The sequence below is a fragment of the Eleutherodactylus coqui genome, chromosome 1 (genome assembly GCF_035609145.1).
Source record: "Eleutherodactylus coqui strain aEleCoq1 chromosome 1, aEleCoq1.hap1, whole genome shotgun sequence".
Classification (NCBI taxonomy): Eukaryota; Metazoa; Chordata; class Amphibia; order Anura; family Eleutherodactylidae; genus Eleutherodactylus; species Eleutherodactylus coqui.
In genome coordinates this window covers 163,323,634-163,338,272 of record NC_089837.1, presented here as the reverse complement: position 1 = coordinate 163,338,272, position 14,639 = coordinate 163,323,634, and the positions used below count along the sequence as shown (strand labels likewise).

Genomic DNA, 14,639 nt, shown 5'->3' with positions numbered 1-14,639 from the left:
TGCTAATTGTAAAAGTCACTGATTCTCATTAACATTTCTTCCAGTAAAATCATTCTACCAGTTAGGGAAAAATAAAATTTAGAAGATTTGATATCATTATTTCTATGTGACATGTTCCTCGACCTGTTAGCACCTGGCAACCCATTTACATAGATGTTCATTAAATATAATACAAACATAACTTCATACAGGAATAATGTTTGCATGAATAAAACTCTGGAATCTGAAGATGTCCATAGAAATTAGGACATTTTAAACTTGGAATTATAGTCCTAAATGTCTGAAACCAAAATATTATACATCATCGCTTCCTAAAGTGTGAGGCTTATTGGCTTGGGGTGTGCAGGTCCCCAGCAGTGTTGTCTAAAGCACTGGGCCATGTAGGGTCCTAGATCATCTGCCCATGGTAACAAGTCGGTTAGCACTCGTTGATAATGTTTATACGAACAAATGATCTTGGGAAAAATAATCATTGCAACAATCATTCGACCAAATAGATCTGTCATTGGATGGCTGCAAATCTTCCTGTGAACACGGGGAGATGCACAGCTAGCCAGCAAGCATTTTTATGCTTCACAAAAAGACATGATCAGCCAACAAACCAGTGAACATTTGTGCCTGATCATTGGGCCGTGTAAAAGGCCCTTTATTCCTTCACTCTGGAATTTACAAACTGTTTTAGGTCTGTGGTCTACAAGAGAGCACAATGAGAACATCAACATTGTGGTACAAGCGGCATGATGATATCACTGCATAGTGTCGCATGCAAGATAGCACAATGCATCATTTACTCATCATGGGAATGGGGGGGGTTGTGGTATTTCAGGTTTTATTTTTTAAATTTTTAATGGAGCAACAAGAGCACTATTAATAGGGTGGCTGTATAAAAGACAACACCCTACTATATAGGTGCACCAAGACAACTACTACAGTGCAGACACACAAAGATGAGATACTACTTTGTGGAGACACAAATGGGAATGCTATTAGTGTATAGGGGCACAAGATGGGGAATTACTAGTGTTTGGGGTGTACATAGGTACTGCCCATGGGCAAAACAGAGCGATTACTGTCAATCGCCTAACTGGAGTTGAAGAGGCCCCCTACAGCCTGTCGCCTGTGCGCACATCACAATTAAAATCAGTGACTCACGTGTAATGTGGTCAACGACTTTTTAAAGCCACAACTCATCTCTGCAGAATTGAACACAAAGGTATCTTACGGTTCACATTTTTCCAGCACATCCCCGCTTTTCCCATTTCTGCACAAGCACTCCATTCATTGTGCTCCAGGTGGTAATAATACCTAACTGGTGCCTCACAAAGTAACAGTGCCCCCTTTAGGCTTCACACAGTAAGGGCTCCTGCACACTGGTGAGAGCAATATTGGGCTGTGATTCATAGCCCGATATCACCCTCACAATGCATGTAGAACCCCTGGATGTGAGGCGTTTCTATGTGAAAACAGCCTCTCATCACTGCAGTGGTTCCCATCATCCCATTGCTTTCAATGGGGCGGCAGCAACACCGGCCCCATTGAAAGCAATGGGAGAATATTGCAATCCGCTGCTGCAGCTGTCACAGTGACTGTGATAGCAGCCGCAGGGTGTTCAGTGATGAGGGGACTTTCCGCAAGGATGAAGGAATTCCCTGCTGCTGCCACCACAGCAGAGTCAGAGGATTGCAATGTTCCCCATTGAAAACAAGATGAATCCCCTGCTGCAACTGTCACAGCTGTAGCAGGGGATTGCGATGTTCTCCCATTGAGAAACAAAAAAAAAAGAACATGCAATTTTTTTTTTCACATATTATCGCTGGAGTGCAAACATCACAAATGAGACTGAAACCATTGAAATTCATTGGTTTCATAATTATGCATTTTCACTCCCTCTCGCAACGCAAGAAAATCACCCGATTTTCTCACCAGTGTGAAGGAGCCCTAAATGTACCCCATTTATTCTATATAGTAATGGTTCTCTAGTGTGCCCAAACATAGTAATAGTAGCCCCCATACTGTAATAATGGTCCCCATAGTGCTCCTATAAGGTAATAGTGCCCCCATACACTAATAGTTTGTATAAAGGTGGTGAAGGTGCCGAAAAGCGAGAAGTTATATATGGCTGTGTGACAAATTCTGCAGAGACAAGTTGTGGTAGGAAGAAGTCTTCATAGCACTCTGAGTCAGATGGAGGAAAAACGGGAAAGGGAATAAGTACAATCAGAGAAGGTGTCACCTGTGCATCACTGGATTTAAATTTAGGCATTTATTCATATGGTCTGTCTGGTGTTTGGTTGATGCTTCTGGGTGTACCATGGGCACTGCATAGTGGTATTTGGTTGGCAGTAATAATAATAATAATCTTTATTTGTATAGCGCCAGCTTATTCCGCAGCGCTTTCAGGCATGAATAAATGCAAAACAATACAACAATTACAATGTGAGGTACATTCAGTTTGACACAAATGGGTTGGGGGTGGTACAGGAGGTGCAAGGGGTGGGGGGGAGAAGCAAGGCATGGGGAACACAGGCAATAGGGGATTTCATGGGGAGATCAATTATTAGAAGGCAAACAGGGTAGGACGCTATGGGGGGGGAGGCGGGGGACTAGGTCAGGAGATTTGGTATGCTTCCCTGAAGAGGTGTGTTTTTAAGGCACGTCTGAAATTTCTTGCATTGGGAATTGTCCGGATGCCTTGGGGTAGAGCATTCCAGAGGATGGGTGCTGCTCTGGTGAAGTCCTGTAGGCGAGCATGTGAGGTTCGTATTACAGGGGTGTTTAGTCTGAGTGTGTTAGCCGATTGGAGTGAGCGGGCTGGGTGGTATACTGACAGGAGGGAGGCGATGTATGCTGGCGCAGCGCCATGCAGGGCTTTGTGAGTGAGGTAGAGGAGTTTAAATTTAGTTCTGTAGTGGATGGGCAGCCAATGCAGCGACTGGCATAGTGCAGAGGCGTCTGAGTAACGACTGGATAGAAAAATGAGCCTAGCTGCTGCATTTAGTATGGATTGGAGTGGAGCGAGTGTAGTGCGGGGAAGGCCGATGAGTAGCCAGTTGCAGTAGTCAAGCCGGGAGTGGATGAGGGCGACCACGAGTGTCTTTAGCGTGTCCGTGGTTAGGAACGGCCGTATTTTAGCAATATTTCTGAGGTGCATATGGCATGTTTGGGCCAGAGATTGGATATGGGGGGTAAAGGAGAGGTCAGAGTCCAGTGTGACCCCAAGGCACCGGGCATGCCGTCTGGGGGTTATGATGGTGCCAGACACTGGAATGGAGATGTTGAGGGGAGGTCGGTTGGAAGGTGGAAAGACAAGGAGGTCACTTTTAGAGAGGTTTAGTTTGAGAAAAAGGGAGGACATAGTGTTAGAGACAGCGGGCTGACAGTCAGTGATATTTTGGAGGAATGGTCCAGAGATCTCACGAGAGGAGGCATATAGTTGGGTGTCGTCAGCGTAGAGATGGTATTGGAGGCCAAATTTGTGGATGGTTTGTCCAATTGGGGTAGTATAGATAGAGAAGAGAAGGGGACCAAGGACCGAGCCCTGGGGTGCCCCAACAGCGAGAGGAAGTGGAGCAGAGATAGAACCAGCAAATGAGATACTGAAAGAGCGATCAGAGAAGTAGGAAGAGAACCAGGAGAGAGCAGTGTCCTTTAGATCAATAGAGTGGAGCATAGTGAGAAGAAGGTTATGGTCGACAGTGTCAAATGCAGCAGACAGGTCAAGGAGGATTAGTAGGGAGTAGTCACCTCTCAACTTTGCAGTCATCAGGTCATATGCTACTTTTGTAAGGGCAGTTTCAGTCAAGTGTAGAGAGGGGAAACCAGACTGGAGGGGGTCGAGGAGTGAGTTGTCAGAGAGAAAGTGTATAAGGCTGGAGTAGACCAGGTATTTTAGTAATTTGGAGATGAAGGGGAGGTTTAAGACGGGTCGGTAGTTGGCAGCATCAGTTGGGTCAAGGGTTGGTATTTTAAGCAGAGGGGATATGATAGAGTGTTTAAATGAGGAGGGGAAAGTGCCAGAGGTTAGGGAGAGGTTGCAGATTGTGGTGAGGTGAGTAATGAGAGCTGGGGAAAGGGACCGGAGGAGGTGAGATGGAAGAGGGTTGCTAGCGCAGGTGGTAGGGTGGGCAGCAGAAAGGAGCCTGGAGACTTTTTCCAGTACAATATAGGCTCTACAGGGTAGTATCTGTTTGCTGGTGAAAACTTGGCATCCCCATGGATTGGATAATAAGGTCATAGTAGAAAAATTCTGAGAAGCCCTGTTATACATGACGCATTCGATTTAAAGCATATGAGTAAATTTGTGATAGAAAAAATATTTTTCGACATGTATCAGTGCTGATTTCTGTATTGATTCATTTATTTCCATGAGACATATGTGTTTGTTGAGCTGGGAAGTTCAGTACTCACAGATTTTCCTATGAAACATGTTATAATTTTTAATGCTACACGACTGACGGCCCAGCAGTGTACAATATACAATACCTCCATTTGTAGAAAACAAATCGATTAAATTCTGGGCCTCTTCTTGTATCCGTTTCTCCAGATTTCTTTTTCCCAAGCCAAGATTTCGAAAGGCCATCTGTCCTAAGCGTCTCTGTTGTTTCCAAGTATGGCCTGAGGTCAGAACAATTCCTATCACCAGTGTAGCAAGAAAGTAAGATCATTTAATTTCTAGCCTATACAGTGTAGTTTCTATATGCAGTGCATCATTTCACAAGCAGTATTTTAAAGCCATTAACAGATTTGATAAATCTTATTAACCACAAAGTTTTAACCAAGAATTAAGGTTAAACCATGACTGGCAGCTGTTTAATACTCTTATCACATGTTTGAGGCAAACTGTTGAGGTATACTGTAAGTTTAAAAGAAGAAACCAAAAAATGTGCACTGGAAATAAGGGATACAACTGTAACATTTTGATGAACTACCTCTCATTTGAAAAATCCAGTTCTGTAGCTTGTCTCCTCCAGGCTGCTCATTCTGCACATTTTCTTCCCGCTTCCAGTTCACAATACTAGCACTCTGACAATGTTCTGTGCCCTGCAGTTAATAGGACAGATTTAGGACAACTGTCATAAAGAAAAACTGTCTTGCCCATTGTAACCAATCACAGAGCAGCTTTAATTTTTAAGAGCAGTATATGAAATGAAACCTATACTGTGATTAGTCGGTATGGACAAGACAGTTGTTTTAATCACATTTGTCATAAATCTGCCCAATTACCTGCAAAACACAGCATTGTCAGAGTGGTGACCTAGAGCTGGAAGAAAAGTGCAGACTATTCCGGGAGCAGGTGACTAGCTACAGGACTGGATTCTTCACAGCATAGGGCACTGATACTCTGATGGATTTCTCAAAGGAAAAAAAAACAGAGTGCGGCTCTTTTTTTCCCTATTTTTGGATTTTCCTCCCCACTTTAAAAACAAATCATAACTCTCATATTTATCCATCAATGTAGATATCTGAGGGCTTGCCTTTTGTGGGATGGATTGTATTTTTCAATAATACTATTTAATGTGCCATATAATGTACTGAAAAACTTTTTAAAGTGGAGTGAAATGGAAGAAAAACGCAATTCTGCCAACTTTGAGTGGGTCTTGCTTCTACAATGTACACACTGCAGGAAAAATGACATGCTAACTTTATTGTATCGGTCAGTGCGATTTCTACGATGCCAAATTTATAGAGTTTTTTTTTTGCTGTACTACAAAGATATTTTGTTTTTTAAAACTATTTTCTGCCACCGTTTTGCTGACAGTCATAACTTTTTTATTTTTCCATTGACATAGTTGTGCAAGCACTCATTTTTTGTGGGATGTACTGTGGTTTCTTTTATTACCATTTTTGAGTACAAATGACTTTTTGACAGAATTTTATTCCATTTTCTCTTGGAGACAAATAACCAAAAAAGCGTTATTCTGGCATTTATTTATTTTTCTTGCCGACGTTCACTGTGTGGGGTACATAATGCACTTCTGTGTCATGTGGTGCTCCTGGGACCTGTAGTTCTTTGAGTTTCCAGGAGCACACTGCTGCAGGTGTGGTTGACTTGGATGGCTGATGATACGGAGTTCTGCAACCAGCCAAACACCATCAGTCTGCTGTATATAAATACCAGCCCCTCTTGCTAGAGGGTGCATGTCATTTATTCATCCTATTCCCACTCACAGCTTAAGAACTAACATTTTTCATGATGTTAGTTTGAAGTGTTTCTCCCACCTTCCCTAAGGATGGTCTGGACACCTATATTCCCTGTCTCCATGTTTTGGAACCCACTCATCCTTTCCCTTTGACAGGAGTGGCCTGTGTGTTGTCAGGTGGTGATGCCTGACACCATTCCCTTTTGGTCAGTTTAGTGTCTTACTGTCTTTCCCCTTGGTGTGAGGACACTTGCACTAGCTTCTGTTGTTAATATCTGTATGTATGAGAGTTCTGTGTAGTGGTTTTTGTTTTATGGTTGGTGTGAATAGTGACATGAGGGAAGAACACTTACCTGTTCTGGTTGCATGTCCCTTGTCTCTTGGTGGGTGTGAATGGTGTCCTGCCTCTTATAATCCAGGGCTAGCCAGGCTCCTAGGTTCCAGCGTGGGGCTGTCCCTATTGTGACTATCGTCCCGCTTGTAGGAAAGGTTCCTGGGGTCAAGCTGTCTTTTTAGAGTAGGGATTCATGAGACAACAATGATCCTTGTCATGGGCTCATGAGCTTAGATACTTTGATCCAATTGCTAAATGATACCTCATTTTTCTTAGCTATTTTATTTGCTGATGTGAGATGGTATTATTGGTAAGCCTTTTGGTGTTGTTTGTCAGTCATTGTTGGTTGTTTGCAGGCACGTCTGGTGTATCTGTTGTAACATTACTATACAGATTGTTGTTGATGTGTGTTGTTCTGTATGCACATTTTTTCTCCCAATTTGAAAACAACCTTGCGTTCATCCTGGGTGTGGTGGTGAGTGTGATGCACCTTTGACTCAAGATGAACACAATGGGTGACCAGCCCATGTCTGGGTTGCGTCCGTTTAGGTCATTGTTCCCACAGCCTGCACAGACTTAGCAATATATATTTTATGATGGTTTGATTGCTTCAGCAGTATAATATAATGCCATAGCATTATATTATACGGCGATCTGACAGGCAATCTATCAAGCCACACCACAAAAATGACTTCATTGACAATCTGCAATGACAGCCCTGGGGGCTTTCAGATGGCTGCCATGGTAACCACACAGGCCATTCAAGACCCCAAAGATCGATTGGGGAATTTAAATGTCATTGTCAGAATTTACTGCAGCATTTAAAGGGTTAACAGCTCTGATCAGCAGCACTGATAATCAAAACTATAAGACTATAAGAAACAGACAACATCTGTATTGTTATAGAGCAGAATCTAACCACGATCCACTCTATACAAACCCCAAAACTCTAGGTCATACATGTACGCCCTGTAGCGTTAAGAGGTTAAACACCCCCACCTCCATTCTGAAAAAAAACTCTGCTTCCAGATAGTAACCTGTCAAACGTATACCTAAACAACATAAGTTACAGTTTGTCTTCACAGTTTTTTTATTCAGATTTATACTTCTGATGGGTACTGTTGTATCTTGTCTCCACCAAAAATATGGTGGAGACCTGCCCAGTGATAGGTAATGCCTTGTTAACACCCTGATGACATCCTCCTCAGATTGCAATCTCTTCTTGGCTCTGCTTGTTGCAGCGACCACTGCAGCCAGCCAGGCTGTGACTCTCCTCCCTGCTTCGGTGCCCCCCCCCCCCCCCCACTTCCAATCCCTTCTGTGCTCTCCTTCTTCCTGCGGCCGCTGCAGCCACCCGGGTTCTCACTCTCCTACCCCCTCAGTGCCGCTCTGCTCCCCTACTAATGACACTTTGTTTTCCCCCTTTAATTCTCCAGGCCGACGTGCTCTGTCCTTCTATGGTGCCCCCCCACAGACACTGTTATCCCCGCTATAGCGCCGCTCACTGCAGTTTTCCCCCACCGACTCAATAGCTTGTCCTCGCTGGCTGGGAGAGAGAGGCAAGAGATGTCACCTGGCAGGGCCATGTCACAGGGGGGATGCGGCAGCTGAAGTGGGAGTCCGCTCCCCTGTGTGTGTGTGTGGCTCTCAGCAGCGGCTGAATACTACGTCCTCCCCTGTCACTGTCTCTGCCACACAGCAGCAGGGACGTCAGCGAACAGCGTTACAGCGGAGCCTCCTGCTGATGCTGCTGTGTCGCCAGGGAAACATGAATGCTGAGAGCGGAGAGTCCACCTGCCAGATGTGTTACCTGGGCAAGGGAAATGGATGGTGCATGTGGGGAGGTGTGTGTGCGCCAGCCAATCCCCAGCTCTGGCCATCACCTAGGCGATCCCTGCAGCTGAGGACTCACAACTAGAGATGAGCGAACGTACTCGGATAAGCACTACTCGTCCGAGTAATGTGCTTTATCCGAGTACCTCTCTGCTCGTCCTGAAAGATTCGGGACGCGCTGCGGAGCGGGGAGCTGCAGGGGAGAGCGGGGAGGAACGGAGGGGAGATCTTTCTCTCCTTCTCTCCCGCCTGCTCTGCCCCGCTCCCCGCTGCGACTCACCTGTCAGCAGCGGAGCGCCCCGAATCTTTCAAGATGAGTACAGCGGTACTCGGATAAAGCACATTACTCGGACGAGTAGTGCTTATCCGAGTACGTTCGCTCATCTCTACTCACAACCCATGTCTCCACCCATTCTTCCGGTGGAGAGAAGATACAACAGTACCCTTCTGATGTAGACCACAAGTGTTGTGTGAACCTGGCATTTTGCTGCATAAGACACAAACATTAACTTATAATGTACATACATATTTAATATTTCACTTTCTCTTTGACCTGATTTTGCATGCAGGGTAACCAACTTGATTTATCCTTTTTTGCTAGACAACTTAGCTGACAGTTACAGACAAATTGGAAAACCAAAGTGATGAAAATAAGTATATATGTGTGTGTAAACCTATATGAACACATTGACTGCACTTACTGTGAACTGTAAAAGGTTGGTTATTACAATTAGCATATATACTACTCCTCCAACCTCAAAAAGGAGGCATCAATTTTTTTTATTACCAATATTGTGAATTTATAGATGCTTGGTAACCCTGATTACATGTCACAAACATGGGACGACTCTAGAATTAAAGTTTACCATACAATTCCGTACCTTTTTCACCCATCAAATCCATGAAAAGTGGCAAAATAGGGCGCCCTGAAAAATCATCAGTATGAGAATTCAGGACTTCTCTAACTGCTCTGTATCCATTCAGCACAATGACTGGAGTCGGTCCCAACCATATTGTGTACATGTCCCCATAAACCTGTGCCAGCTAAAGGCAAGAGCAAAAAAAAAAAAAAATCATTTAGCACAAATTCAGGCATGTGACAAAAAATTTCTAACTGCTAATTAGTGCTGGAAGAAAAAATTAAAGTCAAAAGGTAAGATTTTATAAATGTCAGTCTGTGATAAAGCTCTCTTAGGGTTCAGTCACACAGGCGCATCGGCGCCTGGTTTAATGCAGGAGGAAGACGGCCGTACCTCAAGACGGACGTCTCTCTGCAGCGTCGGGAGAAAGAACATGTGACCGACTTCATTGCTGGTCATGTGTTCTTTCTTCAGCGCTGCAGAGAGACGTCCGTCTTGAAGTAGGCTGACTTCTTCCTGCAGTGAGGGCTTAGTCACATGGGCGCATCGGCACCTGTGTACGGGTGGCGATGCGCCCGTTTGACTGAGCCCTCAGGGCTCTTTCCCACGAGCTTATATGCGGCGACTGCGATTTTACACCTGCTCCGTATAAGCACCTGAATGGGCATTTTTCCGCAATCGCGCCCAGCGCTTTCCCGTCCATTCACACGACCGCGTGCGTTGCTTTTTGCGGAAAAAACAAAACGCCGTACCCTGGAAAACCATCACTCTGCCAAAATTCTCGGGATGCCTTTCAGCGTCTATACAGAGGCACCTGTAAGCTTTTCGCAGCGTTGGACGCTGCAAAAATGCCTCCCCCTCCCTTCTCTTTCCCTACTTCCATAAGAGTCTATAGGACCCGCCGGCGTATATTGGCCAAAACATAGTTCCAGAACTTTGTTTTGGCTAAGCGTATATGCACCGGCCACGTATGTGTTCTATTTTTCGCACTGCCGGTGTATTTACCAGCCGTATATTCTCTGTGTGAACGGCTGCATTGGAAACTAATGCTTCACATGCGTACCGTATATGCACCCGGGCATGAAAAAGCGCCGTATATATGCTCGTGGGAATGAAGCCTGAAAGTGAATATCTACCTTTCATTGCCATGTCCTTTTAAGTTTAAAATTATCAGATAACTCCTTTTTTAAATATATCTTTAACCCCTTCCTGACATCCACCGTACATCCATGCACAGTGAGCGCCGGCTGTGTTATGGTGGTTTAACACGGAGCAATTGTGCAGATTATCTCTGGATTATACCAATCATTGTAAATGCTGCCAGCAACTGAACAGCTCACAATAATTTGTCTGCCATTCAGTTTATGCAGGCATAAAACTCAAACAATGATTTGCCTGTGTGAACAGGCATTCGGTCATCTATGAATGACTGCTTATTTACTGTGAATGGAGGCGGGCGGCCAGAAGCGATCTCCGTCCCGCTCTGCCTCCATTCGCTGAGCAATCATTGCTCCCATGTGAAAGCACAGGAGTGAAAATCGTGCCGTGTAGAAGGACCCATATACAGATGACATTTGTCTACAGTGGCTGGAAGTGGAAAGAACTCTGACCCTAAATGTTTAAGCCCTTAGATGCCTCAGTCAACAGCGACAAATCGAGAGGGATGCTGAGTGCTTGTCATGACAGCAGAGGCCTGGTGAAGACTGCCTAGCCTGTTGTTTTAGTACGCACATTAAACAAGTATTTCCATCTTGGCCAATCATGGGCATGGTAGGGCACAACTCTCGGCAGTCTGAATGAGGCCGTAGGTTGCAGCCTATTAGGCAACCAGTTGGGAGAGCTTAAAATGCTCTTGTACATGGCAGACCTGGAAGCCATTAATGAGCCCCCAGCTGCAATGGCAACTCCTCAGCACCTTGAAATTGTGCTTTAGGGCGCTGATGGGTTTACAAAGGGAAACACTACCCCAAAACCACTGAGCAGCCATCATCAGCATTGACTGTGGCATCTGAAAGGTTAAATAGCTGGAATAGGAGTTAATTAAGGGTGTTGCAATAAGGAAAAGTTGCAGCAGGAAAACCTCTGACATTAATTAGCAACTCCTCTGCACTCACACAGATTCCAGAGCTCTGCTCTCAGACATAACAGTAATACCCCTTTCCACATGCTTGAGCACAGCTTGGGATAATCAGTAGGGGGAGGAGAGTTAAATAAATTTATATATTAAAAACATGTAAACTGTATGCCAAACTTATATGTTTCTAATAGATATGGATATTTTTAATTATTTCTGGTCTTAAAGCCCAAGCTGCATAGTGACTGGCTGTGCAAGCAGGACATGTGTAAACTTCAGTGTGGTGTGTGCTTTGTGTTTCACGGACTCCCTTTGGCCGGCTGACATGACCAGATTTGAATTGCGGACTCTGCAATTGGCGTCCATGCGGACTTTCTGCAGTAAAACACAGGTATCGATAAGCATGCATTTTCAAATTTTCCTTCACACTCGTACATATTCCGTACGGGCTGCGGGTACCCACGTCATCCCTAAGTGATGGGGCGGGAAATACAAACAAAACAAAAACTGTACTGCATATGACCGCCTGCAAGCCTCCACCGTCATCTGCAATACGGTTAAGGGAGGTATGCAGGGTCATCCGTTGGGCTCACAGCCACAATCCGCTGCGGACCTCCTGTATGTGGATTCTCACCTGCTTCTGTGAGGCCGGCCTTTCTATTTTGTGAATATGAATTGCAGCCCATGGTTGCCATTGTACTACAATCTGTTAGTTTAGGTAAGATGTAGCATCCCAGGACTTGTTTAGTTGTATACTCTTAGCTTTGAGAAGTAGTAGGTCCATACAACTTTTACACATCTGAATGCAAAGAAGGTGGTTCTCATTTACAGACAGCAGACACATTTTGAAAATGGTAAGGAAATCGAAGACCAAAAGTATATTAAAAAGTTGCATAATTTCATGTTACATAAATGGCAACTGTTTTTATAAAACCAGAAATATTTTAAATGCCTACATTGTATGCTGTAAATTTACTGACACAACACAAGATTTTCTGACATGTGATCCAAGAAGAAGAAAAAAATTTATTTTATATTTGACCTTACATGTAATAACCGATCTCAAAAACCAAGTGAGAAACAAGCTGGACATGAATCCGCTTGCATATTATACTTCAGTTTACTTAATTAATTAATTAATACATAATACCATTAATTAAACATAAAATGTGATTTTGTATAAAGATTTTACCTGGATGAGGGTTTCATGATGAAGCTTAAATCTCAGAGTCCATAAATTGCCAAGGATAGGAAGAGCAGGTGGTCCTGGTGGGTAGTGGTGAGCCATACTCTGATTTTTAATTAAGTTCCAAACCACTAAACCCAGAATCATCAATAACAAGCACTCGCTGATCATGATTTACTGTACTGGCCCTTTTGGTCTCTTTTACCAACACCTTGCTGTATTTCATGAATATAAGATTCTTGCACTCTTCCTCTTATGTTTTGGCAAATACTTATTAGATCATGAGCTCACTCACATGTAAGATTAATCTGACAAAAACAAAGCAGCTCACAGAACAAACAATCCATTGTAAACAGGGCTGATTATGCCCGGAGTTAGCAACTCAACTTGATTACTCTTTCTTTGGCATTTCACATGTCACGCTTTTGCTACGATTTTCTTCACTTTCCTTTTCTCTCTTCTTATCTCTCTTTCTACTTATTCTTACTCTCTTTCCCTTTCTTACTGCAATAGGTGATGCTTTTTTGCACTCTATCAATGCTGTCATGCATCTAAAATGATCGCTTTGTTTCAGTTTTTAATCCAAGGGGGTTCATTGTTTTCCTTGGGTCCTGTTGTCAGACCTCTTGTTTTTGTGATTTAAAGTTAGCTTGGTGAGCTGTACTCAGTCATGTGATCATAAGGTCTCGTTCACACGAGCACTGTTTGCTCGCATTAGAGGCGTGTGAAAATAGCGCTTCTATAAGAACCAATGGTTTCCTATAGAAGCGTTCACATGAAGGAATTTCAGATGCGCAAAAGACTTGCTCCTATCAAAGATAGGACATGCGACTGCAAACTCGCATCTAAGGCTTCTTTGCCACGAGCGTATATCGGCCGGCTGTTTTATGCTGTAACATTGTATGTAAGGCCGAATGAAGACAATGTCCATCTAGTCCAGCCTGTTAACCTCCTGTGTTGTTGATCCAGAGGAAGGCAAATAACCCCAAGAGCAGGAGCCAGGGGTATCCATTTTGGGGTGCAAGTCTTCATTTATATGTGTGCTGAACAAAAAAAACTTTTTAAATTGACACAATTGCCAAAAAAAAGAAAATCGTAATTATTTCCTTATGCTTTGCTTAGATTCATTCAAAAACTGTAGAATCAAAATATGCAGTGTACCCCCTGGCTGAATTTGTTAAGGGTCTAGTTTTCAAAATTGGGTCATTTGTGGGGGTTCTCCATCATTTTGGCCGCTCAATGGCTGCACAAGTGGGCAATGGGACCAGAAACACCTTCAAGCAAAATGTCTGTTCTGAAAGCCACCGGCTACTCCTTTCATTTTGGGCCCCGTTGTGCATGCAGATATAAAATTAGGGCCACTAACGTTCACAGTACAAGCAAGCACAAATATACTTAGACAAGTTGCTTCTTTTCATTTAGTTTATTAAATTGATACATAGAATTGTCATGAGATGTTGAAATGTTAATATCTGATAATATGTGATGGTATAAACTGTTGATTACACCTCTATAAAAAACAAATAAATACATTTTGAACCATAAAATTAGGGCCACAATGGGTATGTCTCTGAACACGGAAGAAACAGGGGTATCCATTTTGGGGTGCAAATCTTCATTTGTATGTGTGCTGTACAAAAAAACCTGTTTTTAAAATGACAATTGCCAAAAAAAATGAAAATCGTATTTTTTTCCCGTTTGCTTTGCTTGGATTCCTTCAAAAACTGTGGGCTAAAAATATGCAGTACACCCTGAGATAAATTCGTTAAGGGGTCTCATTTTTCAAAATGAAGTCATTTGTTCGGATTCTATATTATTTTGGCCGCTTAAAGGCTCTACAAGTGGGCAATGGGGCCTAAATCACCTTCAAGCAAAATCTCTGTTCTGAAAGCCACCGGCTGCTCCTTTCGGTTTGGGCCCTATTGTCCATACAGACATAATATTGGGGGCACAAAGGGTATGTTTCTAAACACGGGACAAATAGGGGGATGCATTTTTGGGGTACAAGTCTTCATTCTTATGTGTGTTGTACAAAAAGAACTGTTTATAAAATGACACAATTGCCAAAAAAATGAAAATTGTAATTTTTTCCTTCTGCTTTGCTTAGATTCATTCAAATACTGTGAGGTCTAAAAAAGCATTACAACTCTAGATGAATTCAATAAGGGGTCTAGTTTGCAAAATCGGGTCATTTGTGGGGGTTCTATATCGC

General features: G+C 43.4%; 1 protein-coding gene across 1 annotated transcript in view; it reads right to left on the bottom strand.

The window, feature by feature from the left end:
- The window catches only part of LOC136611005 (cytochrome P450 2J5-like), a 44,311-nt gene extending 31,718 nt beyond the window's left edge, over positions 1–12,593 (bottom strand). Inside the window, exons 1-3 of the mRNA XM_066590244.1 lie at positions 12,434–12,593; positions 9,189–9,351; positions 4,483–4,632 (exon numbers count right to left, since the gene is read on the bottom strand). Coding sequence (XP_066446341.1) covers positions 4,483–4,632; positions 9,189–9,351; positions 12,434–12,574 — 454 coding nt within the window. The 5' untranslated portion in view covers positions 12,575–12,593. The remainder of the gene's footprint in view (positions 1–4,482; positions 4,633–9,188; positions 9,352–12,433) is intronic.
- Positions 12,594–14,639: the final 2,046 nt, after the last annotated feature.